Source organism: Falco cherrug, chromosome Z (assembly GCF_023634085.1).
Source record: "Falco cherrug isolate bFalChe1 chromosome Z, bFalChe1.pri, whole genome shotgun sequence".
Taxonomy (NCBI): Eukaryota; Metazoa; Chordata; class Aves; order Falconiformes; family Falconidae; genus Falco; species Falco cherrug.
This window is the reverse complement of record NC_073720.1, coordinates 30114540-30133037: the sequence shown is the minus strand read 5'-3', so window position 1 is coordinate 30133037 and position 18498 is coordinate 30114540. Positions and strand designations below refer to the sequence as shown.

The window sequence follows — 18498 nt, the reverse complement described above, 5'->3', positions numbered from 1 at the left end:
ATGCAATAGATAGAAGTTTCTAGAAGAACGTAAGTAGAAATAACAGTTAAAGCATTTTAGTATGCTTGTCTGCATGTTTAGATCAAATAACAATTGTTTTGGATTTCTCTCTCTATTCATAGTTACTGATTTCTCAAGAAACTTCCCAATGACTCGTCTGATGCTCTTCAGCAAACGTAGTGTGCCTAGGTTTCTTTACCAGTATAGGAGCCAAGCTCAGACTGCATGTTTCTTTTCACACAGGCCTCAATATTTAGGATTCTGTTTAACTTCAGATCAGCCTCATCTCCAGAGGTTACTGACTGTTCACTTAAGGAAGAAGGAACCTTGAGGCTCTTGCCAGACTTTTGACTACCTTCCATCTCTTTGGAAGTGCTGCTTTTCCTGGGTTTGGCTGGGTACTGCCATCTTTGCCCTGAATTAAATGTAGCCTGCGAATGTCTACCCTAAAGTTTGACTATCCTCAGAACAAATTAATATGCATTGTGAGATAAGGTTTTCCATGCTTAGTAGGGTGGCGTTCAGCTCTTATATGGATAATCAGTTTGTTTTTGGATGGACCGCTGTTAACACAGCTCTTGTTACTGTGCTAACTGTTGGGGATTTGTTTAGTCTGAAATAATCTCCGTATAGGTGACATGTATTTTTGTTGCATTCAGAGGAGATGAATCTTCATTCTTCTGATGCAACAGACTTTTGAAGCATCTTTTAATTAGTACATTTATAATGAGAATTTAACAAGATCCTTGTAAGTGTGTAATCTTAAAAAAAAGTTGGATCATTTAACGGGTAAATAAAAAACCCCAAACAACACTGTAAATTGAGACCTGAATAGGAAAAAAGGAGATCAACATGTCTTCATCCTGCTCCATAATTATTCCATGTTACATATTCTGAATGTAAAATATATTCTGAAGATGAATATAGAAATATTTTTCTTTGAAGATTTTATTATAACTGTGGAATGTTGTCAGGCAATTTTCTGCAGTTTTCTGAATAACAGTCTCTGTGTTTGGACCTTAGACATTACATGCGCAGGCATTTATCCTTATTTTTCATACAAAATGTCAAATATTTTAAAGTAACTCCCAGGTGTGTATATATATGTGTATATATATGATAAAAAGCCTTGCATAGTCTGCATTAGGCCTGTGGCCTGTTCCTACCAATGGCAATACTGTTTTTTACAGAACTGTTGCATACAAAAATGCCAATACAGCTATGCTATATCAATGTGCTTATGTGAGAGTTCAAAAGAAGTCCCTATCAGTTCTGTGTGCTTCTGATTCAGTGGGGTAACAGGACTTTGCTTTAGGTACACCACTGTCTCCAAATTTCCTACTGGCCACCTCAGTAAAGAGCCTGGCTCCATCTTCTCAAAGACCTCCACATAGGTGTTAGGTCCCCTGAAAGCCATCTCCAGGCTGAATAAACATCCCATTTTGGGCCTCCAGTACAAAAAAAAAAAAAAAAAAAAAAAAAGCATTGATAAAATCATAGAAAGTTTATATTGGAAGGGACCTTAAAGATCATCTAGTTCCAACCCCCCAGCCATGGGCAGGGACACCTTAGGTTGCTCAAAGCCCCGTCCAGCCTGGCCTTGAGCACTGCCAGGGATGGGGCATCCACAGCTCCTCTGGGCAACCTGTTCCACTGCCTCACCACCCTCGTAGTGAAGGATTTTTTCCTAATACCTCATCTAAATCTACCCTCTTTCAGTTTCAAAACATTACCCCACATCCTGTTATTACACTCGCTGATAAAGAGTCCCTCTCCATCTTTCCTGTAGACCCCCTTTAAGTACTGGAAGGCTGCCATAAGGTCTCCCTGGAGCCTTCTCTTCTCTAGGCCAAAGAACCTCAGCTCAGCCTCTCTCCACAGCAGAGGTGTTCCACCCCTCTGATCATTTTTGTGGCCCCACTCTGGACCCACTCAAGCAGGTTCATGTCTTTCCTGTGCTGGTGGCTCCAGTGCTGAACACAGGACTCCAGGTGGGGTCTCACAAGAGCAGAGCAGAGAGGCAGAACCACCTCCCTCGACCTGCTGGCCACGCTTCTTTTGATGCGGCCCCGGATATGGTTGGTTTCTGGGCTGCGAGCACACACTGCCAGCTCTTGTCCAGTTCTTCATCCACTGATATCCCCAAGTCCTCCTCTACATGGCTGCTTTCAATCCACTCATTGCCCAGACTGTATCCATGTTTGGGCTTGTCCCAGCCCAGTGCAGATCAGTATGTATGAACTGAGATACAAGTAAAAAGACAATTTCAAGTGTGTGCTGAGGGTGAGCTAGAAATGTGTTGATTCACTCCTGTATTGCTGTACATTGAGAGTATATTGTTTTTATAGCTAGCATGAGTGTTTTCTTAGTATTGAATACTCTTAAGTAGCTGATGCAGGTTATATAAATTTTTGAAAGTTCATGTGGAAGATGACATTGATGGTTATAAGTGGAAGAAAAACTTGCATATTGAGAAATGTAAAAGCAATGTGCTTCAGCCAGGACTTCTGGAACAGTAGAAGTCCATGTGCCAACCACTGTGCAAATCTATGAAATACTTCAGCAAACTGTAGTAATCAGAGTTAATTAGGGAACGGCAGCACATGGTGTACAAAAAGAGTACACCAGTGGAGCTGGCTCTGTTCAGCCCAGGGAACAGAAGGCTGAGTGTGCCTTCCTTTAAAGAATGGTGACAGGTGGTAGCAAGGCCAATGGTCTGCCTTCAATTTGTTCACAAGCCTAAATTATGGAAGAGGCTACAAATACAAATGAGCATGCAGATGTAAAAGTGTGCCAGCCCAGGTAGGACATGTCCCCTTTCTTGACAACATTTTTTGCCTAATTAAACTCTGCTTACTAAGTGGAACACAATATAGTGGTCTTCTGTTCACTTCTCTTCACAGCACATGCTGTGAAGCATAAGGCTTAAAAAAACGCACTGGATGCCTGCATGGTGTGTATCTATATGTCTTCTCACTCTGGTCCTTCAAACCTTATTGGCAGAACATATACTCAGCAGTGTATAATTAGCTTTCCAGTGAGCTTTTAATAATAATTCCTTTTTTATTTCTTTTTTCAAGGTGTGTGTTTTCTTCCCCTTCATTCTGGCTTTCCTTCGTTGTTTTTTTCTCTTGCATACTTTTTAGTATTGCATTGTATCACTTTTCTGTGTTACTGCCAATTGTGAACTTTTGCTTTTAGCTCTCTTTTTGCCTCTGTTTTGCCTTAAACTTTTTACTTTTTCTAGTTCTGGTGGGGGATTTTGTTTGTTTTGGTTTATACCTTATCCCTAGAAGCATGAAATATGCATGGGAGAAGCATAATAAACATTTGTTGTCAGCAAAGTGGACTAAAATGCGTGAAAGAATGGTCCAGGAATATGAAGTCCTGGAGCTTTGCTGCTTGAGTGATGAAGATACATATAACGCAGAATACCCATAACTTAAAAGCTTTACCGATTGTAGCCCGTGTTCATAGCTGCCAATTGCATGAAGTTCCCTTTCAGACCTCTTTCAGTTTTCTGAAAGTGCTAAAGTTCATCTTGCTTTGATGTGCTCACGCAGTTGCCTCCTGACAGCTGTGTGGCTGATGATGAGACGGTGTGTACTGATGTACTGCACCACTTAAGCCTCTGATACTGGATTCCCCTCCCCAAAGAGCACAGTACACAGGCTTGCCCTCTGCTTTTCCTAGCTCTGAAGTACTGGTGTGTTCTTCTTTGTCTGTTTTTTCTCTCATGTGGTAGGTTTGTTGAGATTTGTCATGCATGGTGTGGTACGTAGTGTGTTTTTACTAGAAAAAGCTGGTTTACTTCTCATTTAGTGAATGTTACTGTTCTCTGACTCTTTACCCTGACATTTCCTTTGCCAGAGCAGCATCTCTAGAGGTTGCCAGGACATTGGCACACAGAGTTACAGAAGCAGAAGTAGGAAAAAAGTTAATTTTAGACCTTATTAGGATCCGGGTAAAAATTCAGTCAGGTCTTTTTCTATATTCTGAGGACAGGGCAACTTCAAGAAACTATGGTGATAACTGTGATGGAAACTGTCAGTTACTGAAGAATTGGCTTAAGAGTCATGTTAGAGAAAGTGTATTTTCACCAAGTTGTGTACTTCAGATACATGGTTATGTATGTTGTTAATCAAAAAGGACATGTAGTTCTTTATATTGTTTTGGTTTTAACTGCTAAAAGTTTTCTAAAGTACTTTTTTCCCTTCAGCTGATGGAGTCTGTGTGTTTAAATGCTTGGTTAACAGAGACACTGAATACTGTCGTGTGGGAAAACAGTCTGTGTTAATTACGCTGGGATACCACAGTGCCTTGCTTCATTTCAAATCACAAGCTGGTAAGTGCATCTTGCATTTCTGAGTATCTGCACCTTCCTGCCATGCCATTGGTGACATTCGCTTTAAAATATGTCATCTTCTACCTCTGTTTCATGCTGGGTATTTAAATATTACATTTGTTATGAAGATTTGTGCCACTTCATTTGCATCTAACACTCCAGCTGCCTTTTGTGGAGTACGGACCATTCACACAGCAGACATAACATTTTTGCAGAACTACAGATTAATTTTCTGAAGAAGGCAAATGCAGATAACACATTCAGATGCAGGTAACACTTAACTTCATAAACGCTAATAACTGGTAAATGTAATGCTTGGTGTGGGCAATCTGCCACTGGTTTCTCCCCATTCAGAAACTGTCTGCAGCTGTTTCTCAGTAGAGGTAACTGGGGTAGTTTAACGTACACCTGCAGTCCTTAGGTGTGTGTAGTGATGCTGAAAAAGAAACCCACTCTGTTGCAGAAACTTGACTGTATTTTAGTAGAATATTGAAGTCTGTATTTTTATAATTCTACCTGACTTGCGGTTTTGTAAATCAAACACATGAGACTTTTTAATATGTGCTATCCTCGTACCAAATTTTGGAAAAGCATTCTTAGTTTTTACGCAACGTAATTCAGAAGGCCGCCTGTTTATTCTGAGTAATGTTAAACAGTTGCATGATTCTACGAGCACAACTCATTTTGAAATTCTGTAACTGTAGGTAACATACGATGTCCTCTTTAGGAATAACCAGGAGTTCTTATATGGCAACCTATATCAGTAGGCCTGGTGATTTCCAGGAGGCCATTGTAGTTATTTCCATTGTATATTGTATGGCACAGAGCAATTGGATTTGATTTTTGGTAGCTAATTTAAAGACACATACATGTTTCAAAGCATCAGGTGCTGAGAATTTTATGGGTTTCAATGGGTTTGTTTGCGCTGTGAGTTGCTAGTTCTGTGTCATGTAGACACAACACATGAACACTTGACTCCTACTCTACTAGAAAATACAGGTTTTAGACTAACCTGATTTTTTCAGTTGGGTGCCAAATCTTGGTGGCCTTTGAAGTCCCACCTGGTTACAGCCTTCCATCTGTATCTGCCAAGAAAAATGTTTCCAACCTCTTACCTTACTAGAACAATACGAATTTAGGCTAAGAATGTGAGTGTCTGTTGGCTTTTTTGTCTGTGTATCTGAGTGTCACAGTTCAGTATTGTGCTTCCTTTGAGTTAATTCTCTTGAGATGCAATATAATACTCTCTTACAGAGACCCACATCATAACTGAAGTGATAATTGACATTAGGTTGTTTACTGATTTATTAGCTCACTGCTGAGATAATTAGCTAGTAATTAAGGAGAACAGGCAAGTTTTTCAGTACTTCAATGCTACCATGTCTTGCCTACCTAGGAAGTTTCTGATTCCAAAAGGCACTGATAATGCCTTGGGACCCCAAGGCAAAAGAATTTTCTTTTAGTGTTCTTCCCTACCTTTACAAACAAGTATTCGAAAAACTATCCCACAAATTTCTGTACAGTTTGGTATTTTTGCCTGAGAGGAGTGCCTTGAAGATTAAGTGTTGAATTCAGTCTTCTCTTTAGCTATATCCAGCAGTGATTTGTATTTATTAATATAACTTCATGCTGTGAAATAGATAAGAACAGTATAGGTAAGTCTCTTAATTTATTGCTTGTGATTGCTTGTTAATGTGACAAAATGGAGTGTTTTCTCTATATTTTTCATCTTTAAAACTCAGGGAGAAAGAAATTGAAATGGCCTGTTAGTCCTTGTAACAACTCATAGATAAAACAACAGGAATGTAATGGATTGGTCAAAGTAAAGTCTGTTCACATTAACTGGCAAACCTGTTGATATCAAAGGGAATGTGTTGGGTGCTGTGTTAAGCTGAAAGTTACTTACATGATATTATTTCCCCGTGCCATAGGAGTAGCTTGCTGGTAGCTTCTTCTACGTGTCCAGTATATCAAATAGCACCTAGTCTTGAGAAATTTACATGGTTTTACAAAGAAGTCAAGACCATAGAGTGGAAGCTAACCTTTTGTTGTGTGCTGTGTACAAGTGTAGGTGTTACTGTCAGTTTTATGTCTTTGCAAATGTGTATATGTGTGTAATAAATAAAACTAAAGCTGTTCTTAAAAAATGGACTGAAAACTCCTTTTTCATACATGAAAAGAGTTACGAAAATGCATTGTAAAAGTCTTAGGTTTTTTAAGTCCTCTGTCTTTCAGGAAGATATAGGAAGATGGGGAGTGAGGAATAGAGGGAGAGGGAAATTCATGCCCTGCTTGTGCCTACACAGAGAGTTGCTGTTCTGGTTCCAGCATTTAGACAGTCATAAATCATAGACTGTATCTTTCATTTCCTGCTGAACATATGTTAACCATCTGAGTAGGATCAAGCAAGCAATAAAAACGAAAAGTTAGTAGCCTACAGGCTTTTCTTTCAAAAACAGAAATCATTTATCTGTAACAGACCAACCAACCAGTCTGTAGCTCATCTGTGGCAGACTCGGTATGTAGCTCTCTACTCCTTGGTGGAAATGGCCTGCTTAATTTAGCACGGAATTAGTTCATGAGCATAGGATGAATTGTTCTTTCAGGGTTGTGGTATAATGCACGTTCCTTTCTTTGAAACCTCATAACCTGGTCTCCAGCCACTTCCATAGTGTATCCATGCATTGGACATGCCAATAGTTTACTAGCACAACTCACCTTGAAAGTTGCCTGCCAGCTCTAATAGCTGTGCCACTTTACATAGAAGCACAATACAGGTGAAGAAAAAAAAGTGTTATTTACAGTTTTCCGTTACTTATAGCATATAGTACTTATGGATCTCCACATAAAGAACTGAGCTAGAGACGTATGAGTGTGTGTGTGTATCTGTAGAGAGACAGAGATATGTGAAATATTTTAAAGGCATACATGGAATTTTGTGTGTGTAAGCATACATGTTGTTACTGCAGTATACTTCAAACAAAGGAACATGGTATGTCTTATGGTGATTTTTTCCCCAAAATTATTATTTCATGTAATGGCATATAGATCTGATGAGCTATGACGCCATTAGCAAGTCACGCAGTGCAGAAGAAACTGAACAATGGGTGCTGGGGCCTTGGTATATAAACTATACTCACTGGGAAAGAAGGCAAGAATGAAGGGTGTGTTTACTATGTCTAGTCTGATTACATAGACTAAATGATCACTGATGACATTTATTCCTGGAGGGCATATTTTGATTTAATTTAATCCAGAAGGATTCCAGTTAGTGTGTACTGAGACCACTTGGTCATGCAAACCAGAGCAACTGTAAGTGGGTACAGCTAATGAATATGTCTCAAGACCTACAGGTTGCAAGGAAGCTGTTCAGCTGTTTAAATCTAAGAATTTGTGTCAAATAATAAATTATATGAAGTACCAAATGACTCTCAGGTTTCTTGCTGGTTTTCTGTTTAAAGTAGTAATTCTGGTTTTCAGAAAAGAAAAAAAAGAAGTTTTGTTACCTGCATCTTGTTTTATTTGAGGTAATTTAGAAAGCAATTCAATTCACAAATGTCTAATCTTGCAGTTTGAAATTCGTGGAGATATTTTATTGTGTAAACAATGAGGTGCAACTTGTTGAGAGGAGAACTTAATGCATTGACTGTAATTGCACCTCTGCAATTCACATTGATTTTTAAATCCAGCATTTGCTAGTCTCAGAGAAGCGGTAGGAGGTTGTACTGCTGGAGCGACTTTAAAAAAAAACAGAAAGGTTTTTACTTTTAAGCCATACTACATGAAATGTTGTAATCCCTAACTTCTCACCTCTGGGGCAGAAACTTTGGTTCTGTGCCGTACTCCAGTTTCTAAATTACTCCACTGTCACAAAGTGGCTCTGAGCTTTGTAGGTGCTTTTTCCGAGTTAATTCATTTATGCGGCTGACCCAAACAGCTGGGTGGGCTTTGGGAGCATGCAGCAAACAGTTTGACCTGTTCAGCCAGAACAGAATTAAGTGTCTAATGGAAATTTTCCAGGCTGTATTTGGAGCTTGGGACTGTGCTGTGCAAGAACGTATACCCATGATGTGATTTTGGAGACTGCTGGTCTCTTTGCGAATCTTTAACAGAGAGGCTGCCACCAGCCATGCCTCCTGCTGTGTCTGTACCCATTAGTCTTGCTGTTCAAACCTCTGGGTTTGCCATTGTCTCACTGTGGTTTTCTGTGCCATTACTTTTATTGATCCAGTTAGAGGCAGCCATTTGCAAGTTTTGTGGTGTTCTGAGCTGCCTCACTGTGTGTGTTCAAGGTGGCAGGATCTACAGGGAAGCTCAAGATCACTTAAAGGCATTACTTGTGTCTCCAGGCTTTCCCTGAACATTTCTGTGGGAATGATTTTAGCATTAGCATTTTAAAGTAATGGTTGATTCTGATTCCTGGAGGACAAAATAAAGGGAATTGTAAAAAGATCAGTCACTTCTCCCTGGGGTTTGGGTAACTCATAACATTCTGGTATTTTCAGTGGGTTTATTCTGGGCTGGTTTTTTGCTAGTTAATATTACTGTTTGGCTTACCAGATATGGTCTGATTTTTTTTTTTTCTTTTCTTCTGTAGGCAAGTAATTTAGGGTGATTTTCCCACACTCTTAGGCAAAATTACTCTATGGAGGATTTTAAATGCATTGATTTTTTACTCCTGTCTGCCTGTTGTTGTGGTTTAACTGCAGCTGGCAACTAAGCACCATGCAGCTGCATGCTCAGCCCCCCATCCCACCTACCCCGCCGACAGCGCAATGGGGAGGAGAATCGAGGAAAAGGTAAACCTCATGGGTTGAGAGAAGCACAATTTAATAATTGAAAAGAAACAAAATATCACTATTGTAATAATAATAGTAATAACAACAATTGTAATGAAGAGGAGAGAGAAAAAGAATAAAAACTCAAAAGAAAAAAAAACAGTGAATTGCAATACAATTGCTCACCACCTGCTGACCGATGCCCAGTGGGTCCTTGAGCAGCAATCAGCAGGCCCTGGCCAACTCCCCCCCCCCCCCCCCATTATATATGCTAAGCGTGATGTTCCATGGTATGGAATATCCCTTTGGCTAGTTCAGGTCAACTGTCCTGCTTATTCTCCCTCCCAGTTTCTTGTGTACCTGCTCACTGGCAGAGTAGGGGAAACTTGAAAAGTCCTTGATTTAGAGTAAGCACTACTTAGCAACAACTGGAACATCAATGTTTTATCAACATTATTCTCATACTAAATCTAAAACACAGCACTGTACCAGCTACTAAGAAAAATAATTAACTCTGTCCCAGCCAAAAGCAGGACACCTGTAAATGACAATATTGCAGTGCCAATTCTGTGTTGAAGGTGGCAACATGCTTGTATTGGGAATTTGCCCAATCATTCAGGGTGTTTAAATATCCATTTAGTTCTAATGTCTTATGTTCTGGAAAAGTGGAAGAGATTGGGGGTCGATGAGTGGATAGTTGTTTAAAACAGACAGCGCAGCCCAGTGAGGCAAGCTGTATCTTAGACATGTTGGCAGTATTTTGAAAATTAATAGCTGCTAATTCAGTGCTACCAGATAGTGTTTTCATGTGGGGCACATCTGTGGCCACAAGCTCAGAAGGGGCTCTTGCTATTTTTACATACCAAGACTTTCAGCATTCTGGCTATTTAAAACCAGAAAACACAAGTGAACCACCTGCATCAACCACATCTTAATATTTCCATTTCATCCAACTACACTGTATACTTAACCAAAAGATCTTCCTTCATTAAACTGTAATTTATATTTTGAGGAAGCTTGTTTACATAAAAATAATCCATTCTTTTGAGGAAGAATAACAGAAGGGGTCTAATCCCTCCTAGTTTAATGGTTCCCAAAGTATAGTTTAACTTCAGAAGTTTTGCAATAGCACAATAATTTGTACAAGCTTTATGTAAATTTTACTAAAACTTAAAAACCCATTTCTCACTCCGTTGTGTAATACAACTCTAATGGCTGTTCTAAAGAAATTGAAACATTTATATTTAGATACTTTATAATGCCATTTTACAAATAATGACTATTCTTTCTGTAACATTTTCTGTGAGATTGACACAGTGGGGGAAGCATTTGCATCTGCTAGTTCACACTGCTTTGGAGTATGGTTGCAGCTTGAAATTAAAGGTTCTTTAATATTCTTCTTGATAATAACTGTTTTATCAATTTGGCTTCATTTTTGGTTTATATCAATGTGACTCACTAATGAGTGGAATGTTCTATTGGAAGGAAATAGATTTTAGTTAGGAAGTTTAGCTTGGAGGTGATAGAGTATTTTGCTTTCTGCTTACCAAAGTAAGCATATATTACTGATGCTAAAAATAGAAAAGGTTTTTGTTTTGTGAAAAGTATGACCTAGGAAACTTAATAATGAGATTTGGAACATGTGGCATCCAGTTCCTGATGTGGAATGACACAAGGCCATCAGTCATGTTTCCTGTAAAAATGCACAGCTGATTGAGACCCCTGTACACTGATGAAATGCTTACTGACTGAATTGCTAAGCATCTAGTTCTCCTGTGCTGACACTTGAAGTGATTCACTCACTAGCGTGCCTGGGACAAAATCATTCCCATTGTACAAATCCAGACTCATTTAAAAAGTACAAAAGAAGGCTACAGAACTTCGCTGAGTAAGTAGCACTGTGGTAAGTGACCTAGGCTGCAAATTATGATTTAATATTCAGTAATGTTCACAACAAAATGATCTAGTGCTGATATAAATAGTATTAAACAAGTTCTTAAAATTAACAGAATCCTGTTATTCTAATCTGCTGTGTTTATGGCAATGAATAGCTGTATAATTGATTGAAAGGTATAACACAAAGAGAATAATATTTTGGATAAATTGTCAAGCTGGTGTAAACCCAAGTATTTGTGGGAGCTTTTTCTTTTGAGTCTGTGTGGTGAATGATGTTGGAATTTTACTAGGCTACTTGTAATAGGTGTCAATGTGAATTTCTGAGGTCTAATACTTACAACTGAATAGAAGCAAACAGATTTTCTTCCTCATTGGGAAATAACACTCCAGCCTCAGATATCTTGGATAGTATCTGGCCTTGATAAGCTTACTATTACTGCATGTTTCACTTCATTGCAAAGCAGTCATTTTAATATTTGGGTATTTTGCAATTCTCTTGTGCCAAATGAAAGACTGTCTCACTTGTTAACAGGAGGCAGTCTGACCTGTCTGGTCATTTGGTATAGTCTTCTGTTGAGTTATGGACTTACTTCCATTCACTTTTTTCAAATGCGGCCAAAGTTATGACTGTACACCTCCCATCAGTTACAGGCCAAATATACTGCTTAAGGTGGGTGCTGTGTTTTTAATAACAGCCTGCAGGAGGTAATGCAAAATAATGTGGGAGAAGTGCTTTTCTATGTCTGTTATGCTAATCGCCTTAGCTCAGAAAATCTAACAGCTGCTGGTAAAATATATTTATTTAATGATTTATTGCAAATAGCATTATTTTGGATTGCTGCTGTGTGGAGTTCGTGAGTTTTTATTCCCCATTGAGTTTTCTTTCCCTTACTCTGTGTACGCTGGTGTTGTGGTTCAACCCCAGCCAGCAGCAAAGCCCCACACAGCCGCTCACTTGCTCCCCCTGCAGTGGGATGGGGCTGTGGATTGGAAGAGTAGAAGTGAGAAAACTTGTGGGTTGAGATAAAGACAGTTTAATAGGTAAAGCCACGCTCACAAGCAAACCAAAGCAAGGAGTTCATTCACCACTTCCCATGGGCAGGCAGGTGTTCAGCCACCTGCAGGAAAGCCGGGCTCCATCACCCATAACAGTCACTTGGGAAGACAAACACCATAATGCTGAATGTCTTCCCCTGTCCTTCTTCCCCCAGCTTGGCATCATATGGTACGGAAGATCCCTTTGGCTAGCTTGGGTCACCTGTCCTGGCTGTGTCCCCTCCCAGTTTCCCGTGCCCCTCCAGCCCTCTCACTGGCAGGGCCCAAGGAACTGGAAAGTCTTTGATTTGGTATAAACATCACCCAGCAACAACTAAAAACATCGTGTTCTATTAGCATTGCTTTCACACCAAATCCAAAACACAGAGCTGCATCAGTGACTAAAAAGAAAATTAACTCTGTCCCAGCTGAAACCAGGACAGCTGGGGAGTTTTCCCCTTTCCCAACAACCTTCCAGGTTTATTACTGGAGCCTTTTTGTTTGTGTGTTCCTTCTCCAGCCTCTTCCACTTTGGTGTGGTGAGAGACTCCATCTGTTTTGAGCAGATGGGTGAGGTGTGCTGTGTGATTGTTTGTGTGTCTGTGTCTTCTGCTTTGAGGATAAGCATTTTGTAAAGAGAAATCAGTACAGCATATCTGCTTTTGCAGGGTGCAGCCATTTGAGTGACAATTTACCACGAATGGAGTATGAATGTACCTGCAGGAAAGGCTACAGGGGCCTGGGGCTTCTGCTCTCTGTTTTGGGAAGGGAGCAGTACGAAAGAGACACCAGAAGCACAGCTCTTTGGAAGGATACTCCTGTTGTCTTTGATCATGGGAACCAATTTCAGCTGGCCTTTATTCAGTTTCTGCAGTTCAGTTTTTAGGCTATCAGTGCAGTAATATCCCCAGAATATCTCTGACAAGTTATCAGACTGTATAATTGATTAGCATGGGTTTAATGGCCAACAGCAAATGTTGGTTAGCTGAGGTGTGTAGTTAGTCAAAACTTTACAGCCAAGTGCAACTTTCTGTCAAGGTAAAAGTTTTAAAATTAGTTTCTATTTTCAGACTTTAATCGAAAAAAATAAAAGGATGGGGGGGGGAAGCAGAAAATGAGAAATAAAAATCCTAAGCCTGACTTTCAAAGAAAATGTCTGAGAGTTACATTTTTGATGTTGTTTGCAATTATTTGCAGGGGATTATGGTTTTTTTCCCTCTTCCTCAACAAGATCCTTGTGAAAGCACTTCAGCCCACAGGAATGGGAGTTTTCCTTGCCTTCTCAATGGCTAAGAAAAAAGGATAAATTTACACCTGTCTTCTGAAAGCTAATAATGCATTCTGTAAGACCAGTTTTGCTCTGAAGAAGCATTTATTACAGGGTAGACTAGAATATGAACTAGGCTTTTTTTGCTGTTTCCTGGTAGCTGCAACCTTATATACAATAAACGCGAGGAAGCATACCCCTTACTGGAAGGTGATTGAGTTGTGAAGTAAGAGCTTGCACGGAGGCAGTTAGTGAAGAGTGCTAATGAGTTTAAGTTACTTTCCAAATTTCTTTTTTACTTTTAAAACAGAGACAGTTTGACTTGCTGGATTTAATTATTTTCTGTGTTATGGGCCATAGAACACAAGCTTCAATTCACATCAAGGAGGACTTTTGATCCATTAAAAACACAGGTGTTTTAAATCCAGTTTATTTCAGCAGGTAAAATGCATAGATTTAAGTGCTGTGTTGTACTTACAGCAGTGACTGCAGGTCTTGTAGATGCACCCAGCACTTGAGCAAGTTTTGCAGCTAATTCTGCTGTGCTGGATGTAAATTAGTGTTCAGATTAGCTAATACAAACCAGATTAGGCTGCATACTCATACTGGTCTTCATTCCAATATTCTCCATTATTTTCAGAACAATCTTCAGATGAGGGTCCTTGAAAGAGAAATATCTGTGGTTTTGGGGGGAGTTTTGAGTTAGGCAGGAGTCTGAGACACTGAAAAGGTATAGATGAAAAGGAAATAAATATGTCAGCTTACCTCTGTCCTCAAGAATATCATGTCATTCTTGTTGGAGTAGGTATTGGAGGTCTTACAATACATGGGAAAGAGTAAATGCACTGTAAGAGTTAAATTTTAAAACCTTGATTCATTCATTTGCCACTCTTGGAACATAGTTATAACACTTGCAAAGTTTTGAGGGTGTTTTCAACCTGAAGTGATTGGAGTGGTAGGGTCACAAGGGTTTGTTTTTCTGTCAGTGAAAATTATTTCTCTGAAGACAGCCAAAACGGTTCAAAAAGACTCACTGCCATCTTCCCAATTTGCAGTTTTTTTCAGAGAATAATGTAAAAGAAAGAGTTTTGAGGGTGAAATAAGGTGGCTGTGCATAGCATAAAGAAGCACTTCATCAAGAAGCACTTCTGCCCTCGCTCCCCTCCATGCACGTTAATTTTGGATTTTACAGGATAGATTTTTGCTTACATATATCCCCTGATAAGCCACAAAACTTTGTCAGCAATCAGGACCTTTTTCTTTATAGAAAAAAGGCTAAAAGCCTGCTTGATTTGCTCAAGGTAATAGAATTAGTCTCTCAGGACTAGATAGAAGACTCTTGAAGGGGTGACACTTGAAACACTACAGTCAGGTGACTAGGCAACACCCTTCAGTAAAAAAGCATTGTACTTGAGTCTGCTTTTGAAAAGGTGATAGAAGATTTGAAGAGTCTACCTGATTGTTCCCTGAGATGAGAGAATCAATTCCTTACATTATCAAAGGAAAAGATACATAGAGTACTGGAACATTGGTGAAGGCTATAAGGCTCAGGATTAACAAAAAATATTCTTTGGCTATTCTTGAAAAATATTTTACTGACTTTCAGTTCTGTATGGTTGACTCTTGGTTGCAAAACAGAGTACATGACCCACCAGCATTCTAGCCTGTCAGTGAACCAAACTGGTTTTGGTGTAGATCCCTCTGATACCCTTACTTTAAATAAAGAAGAAAATCCAGGTTTTATAAAAACCAAGATCAGTTCTGGATTTTTTTCCCCATATGACAGATTAAGTTCCCACATTCTTAGGAAGATCAAAATTAAATTTAGTTTTACAGACCTTGATCAATATGCAGATAAATCCATTATTTCATATCACAAGCAGGATAAGAGAGGTTTCTTTACAGAAAATATAGGAAGAAAACAGCTTAGTGTATTTGCATGCGGAAGCAAATGGAGACAAGACAGGCTGTTTTAAGTTGTTGGATACAGAAAATAGACTTGCTGGATATAGAAAAGGGACTTGAGATCAATTGTTTTCTTTCTTCTCGGCAGTCTAGAAAAGGAAGAAACATGGTGTTCCTTGTCCATGCTAAAGAAAAATAAACCTGCTTCTCCATAGTATGGGGTCCTTATTTGGGAAAATTTCTTAAAGCTTCAGCATGTCTTACTTTCAAATTTATTTCTTGTGTCAGTCATGTGCAGACTGTTCACAATACTTCCATTTTTTCTATACTAGGTATCAAAAATTTATTATTTGGCACTTTGCCCTGTCACATAAATGAATGTGTATCTGAACTCTCAGACAATATTTGAAATGGGTAGCAATTGTTATGAATAATTCCTAGGCAATTTGCATTCCCTGAGAGATTTCCATTTATAATCCTTTGACTTTTGCATTCAAACCAGAAACAAAATCCCAAATTCACATCTCCAACAGTAATTCCTTCCTTAAAACATGTTCCTCAGTTTGTAACTGTTTACTTATAATTTCCCTTAAGCAGTAAGTAGAAGCAGCTAAAAGCTTTTTGATGAATGTTTATTCATAAGTGTTGAGGGTAAACTAACACCCACTCAATAGATGAGAAAAAGAGGAGCAAATTCGTGCTGTAAGGGGGTTTTCCACAGTATATTCAATCAGTGCAGGATCAGACAAGGCCATGAGGAATTCTCAGAGGTAGAATCATTAAGTTTTCCTAGATAAGTTGTAAACCAGTGCCCTTGGTTGCTGTTCCTTTTTTCACAAGAGTGTATTTTTCACTTCCCATCCAACAACAGCAACTAAATTTATATTTCTATTTTTATGCTCAGATGTTTTTTCTCACAGTGTTAGCCACTGATGAATGTGTAGCATGCGGAGTTGGGATTTAAAGTTTGCAAAAACATTGAGATGTATTAGATCTAACACTGTTCCTATTCTTATTGCTGAATCTTTACTGCCATCTAATAGAGAAGGTTTTAATTCTGTATTTTTCTTCAGGTTGATGAATGACATGAGATACTTTTCTGCTCTGTAATCTTCCAGAACCTCTTGGATCTTGCACGTAGTCTATCAAGAAAATTTTAAGGGCATCTGAGGTCCATTATGAAAGATTGTGGAGCAACTCTGTCAACCTCTTGTTCTTTCTGTTTTGATGTATGCTTCAACTCAGTACTAGTTTTCTAATTTGCCAGCACTCTGGAGAGCTCCAGCAACAAACGTCTTTGGGTAGGAAGAAGTACTGTATCACAAGGAAATCATATATTTTTTTCATAGAATCAAAGAGTAATTCAATTGGAAGAGAGCTCATCTGATCAAGCCACCTTTGCAAAGCAGGTTCAGCCCCAGATTGCTCAGAGCTTTGTACAGTTATGTTTTGAAAAATTCCAAGGATAAAAATTTATACAGCATAACCTCTTTAGCCTTTCCAGTTTTTCTTACAGTACTGTGGTTTTGAAATCCATTCTCATTCCTGGACTCCAGAGACACCACCAAAGTTATTTTTCTGAGCTACCAAAAAGTCTCTACAGAGGTAAAACAAATAATGTGTGAAGAGTGAATAGAAAAGAAAGCATGTCACTGCATCTGTAGCGTTGTACCTTCAGATGGGGAAGTGTGTGTGGGGGGGATAAAAAAAAAAATTGGGAGAGGTTTAAGACAGTGAGTGACTGTCTGGAAAAAAATATTCACTGTCCAGTGTCAGACTTCCTTCTGGTTTTGTCTCTTCAGGCAGAGAAAGAACAGAAGAACTGATCTGGTTTAAGCTGACTTCTGTATCTGCCAGCAGAAAATTTGCATTGGCTGTAACTTGGGCCACTCTTCATTGTCATGGTCCAGTCACTTACTGGGTCATTTTGACCATTACCCCTGTGTGGGAGTGAAAAGGGCATGTTGATGGCATTTGTACCTTTTCATGGCAATTTACAATTACTTCTGGAACAACTTAATTATTTTGAGGCCCCCCATATTACCCAAAATTTGGACGTTGAGTGTGGCATCTTCTTCCTACTGGATCTGACAGGCCATAAGTAACAAAGTGGGACTTTCTTCCACCTGGAATTAATGTGGGAATATTCCACAAAGTGGCAACAGGTAGCTCTATAGCAGATTTCCTCAGCAGGTGAAGTGCATTTGAATAAGCTGGTGAGTTGTGTTTTACAATTTCTGCCACCCTTACGGTCTTCTGTTAGAGTAAGGTTAAACTGACCTGTTCATTCATAGCAAAGTACTGCTGTGATGCTTCTTAGAGTTATTGTTTCAGACTTTCAACAAAATTATTTCATTGCATACATTAGACTGGTCATAATTTCAACTGAGAGAAATGGCTTGAACTCTGGGTGCTTACAAGTGGGCTTCATTACATAGGGTAGCCCAGAGGTTCAAGGGACTGTGCCCTCAACTGGTTTGAACTTCTCTGAAGAAGTATGGCTGGCTGTCAGGTTTTGGTGTGAAGTTCTTACAGTGAAACAATATATGAGTGCCCCAAATGTGGAGCTTTTTCCATCCAGTTTTCCAGTTTTAGTGATTTCTAGCTAAATAAAACTGGAAAATGTGGATAATAATAACAGAAATTTGTGATGCTTTTGCTGAGTTCTATGCTGTTTTTATTGTACACGTTTCCCCAGAATTTGAATTTTTCTACTGAGGATCTCTGTCACAACCATACTTAAAAATACTTTTTTGGCTCATTAAAGATAACTTTGCAACAACCATGGTTATGTTGGGATGTTTGTTTCCATTCCCCAAAAGCATGACATAGAGCTTGTCCCAACTTCCAAAGCTACAGGGAAAGTCACTTGCTATCTTTTGCATTTGTTTTCTTTTGTAGCTGCCTGCTTCCTGCAGTGGAAGAGGATCAGTGCAACCAAATCTCTGCTTTGAGGATTTCAGTATTTCCTGAAATGATGAAGGAAATTGTCCTTGGTTACTGTATTGAGAAGTCTGTTAATTATGTGTTTCTGCTGACTTCAGACCCTTTGTTTCAAAGGCCATTCAAAATACTGAATTACCTAATTATCTCCAAATAATTAGAGTACTTAGCATGTACTTCCCACTGCACAGTTAGATGCTTCAGGCAGCTGCTATTTTTACTTGAACTGTTGTAGGAGTTTTCTGTCTCTCTGGTTTAGCAAATTATGAATGCAGTGTTGTCTGATTGCTCTATCTTCTTTTGTCTTTGTATGAATAGAAGATGCAAGA

General features: G+C 39.1%; 1 protein-coding gene across 1 annotated transcript in view; it reads left to right on the top strand.

Annotated features, from left to right (window-relative positions):
• LOC102057802 (histone-arginine methyltransferase CARM1) overlaps positions 1-18498 on the top strand; it is an 81997-nt gene that overhangs the window by 25015 nt on the left and 38484 nt on the right. The window contains exon 2 of the mRNA XM_055699489.1: positions 4220-4345. Coding sequence (XP_055555464.1) covers positions 4220-4345 — 126 coding nt within the window. The remainder of the gene's footprint in view (positions 1-4219; positions 4346-18498) is intronic.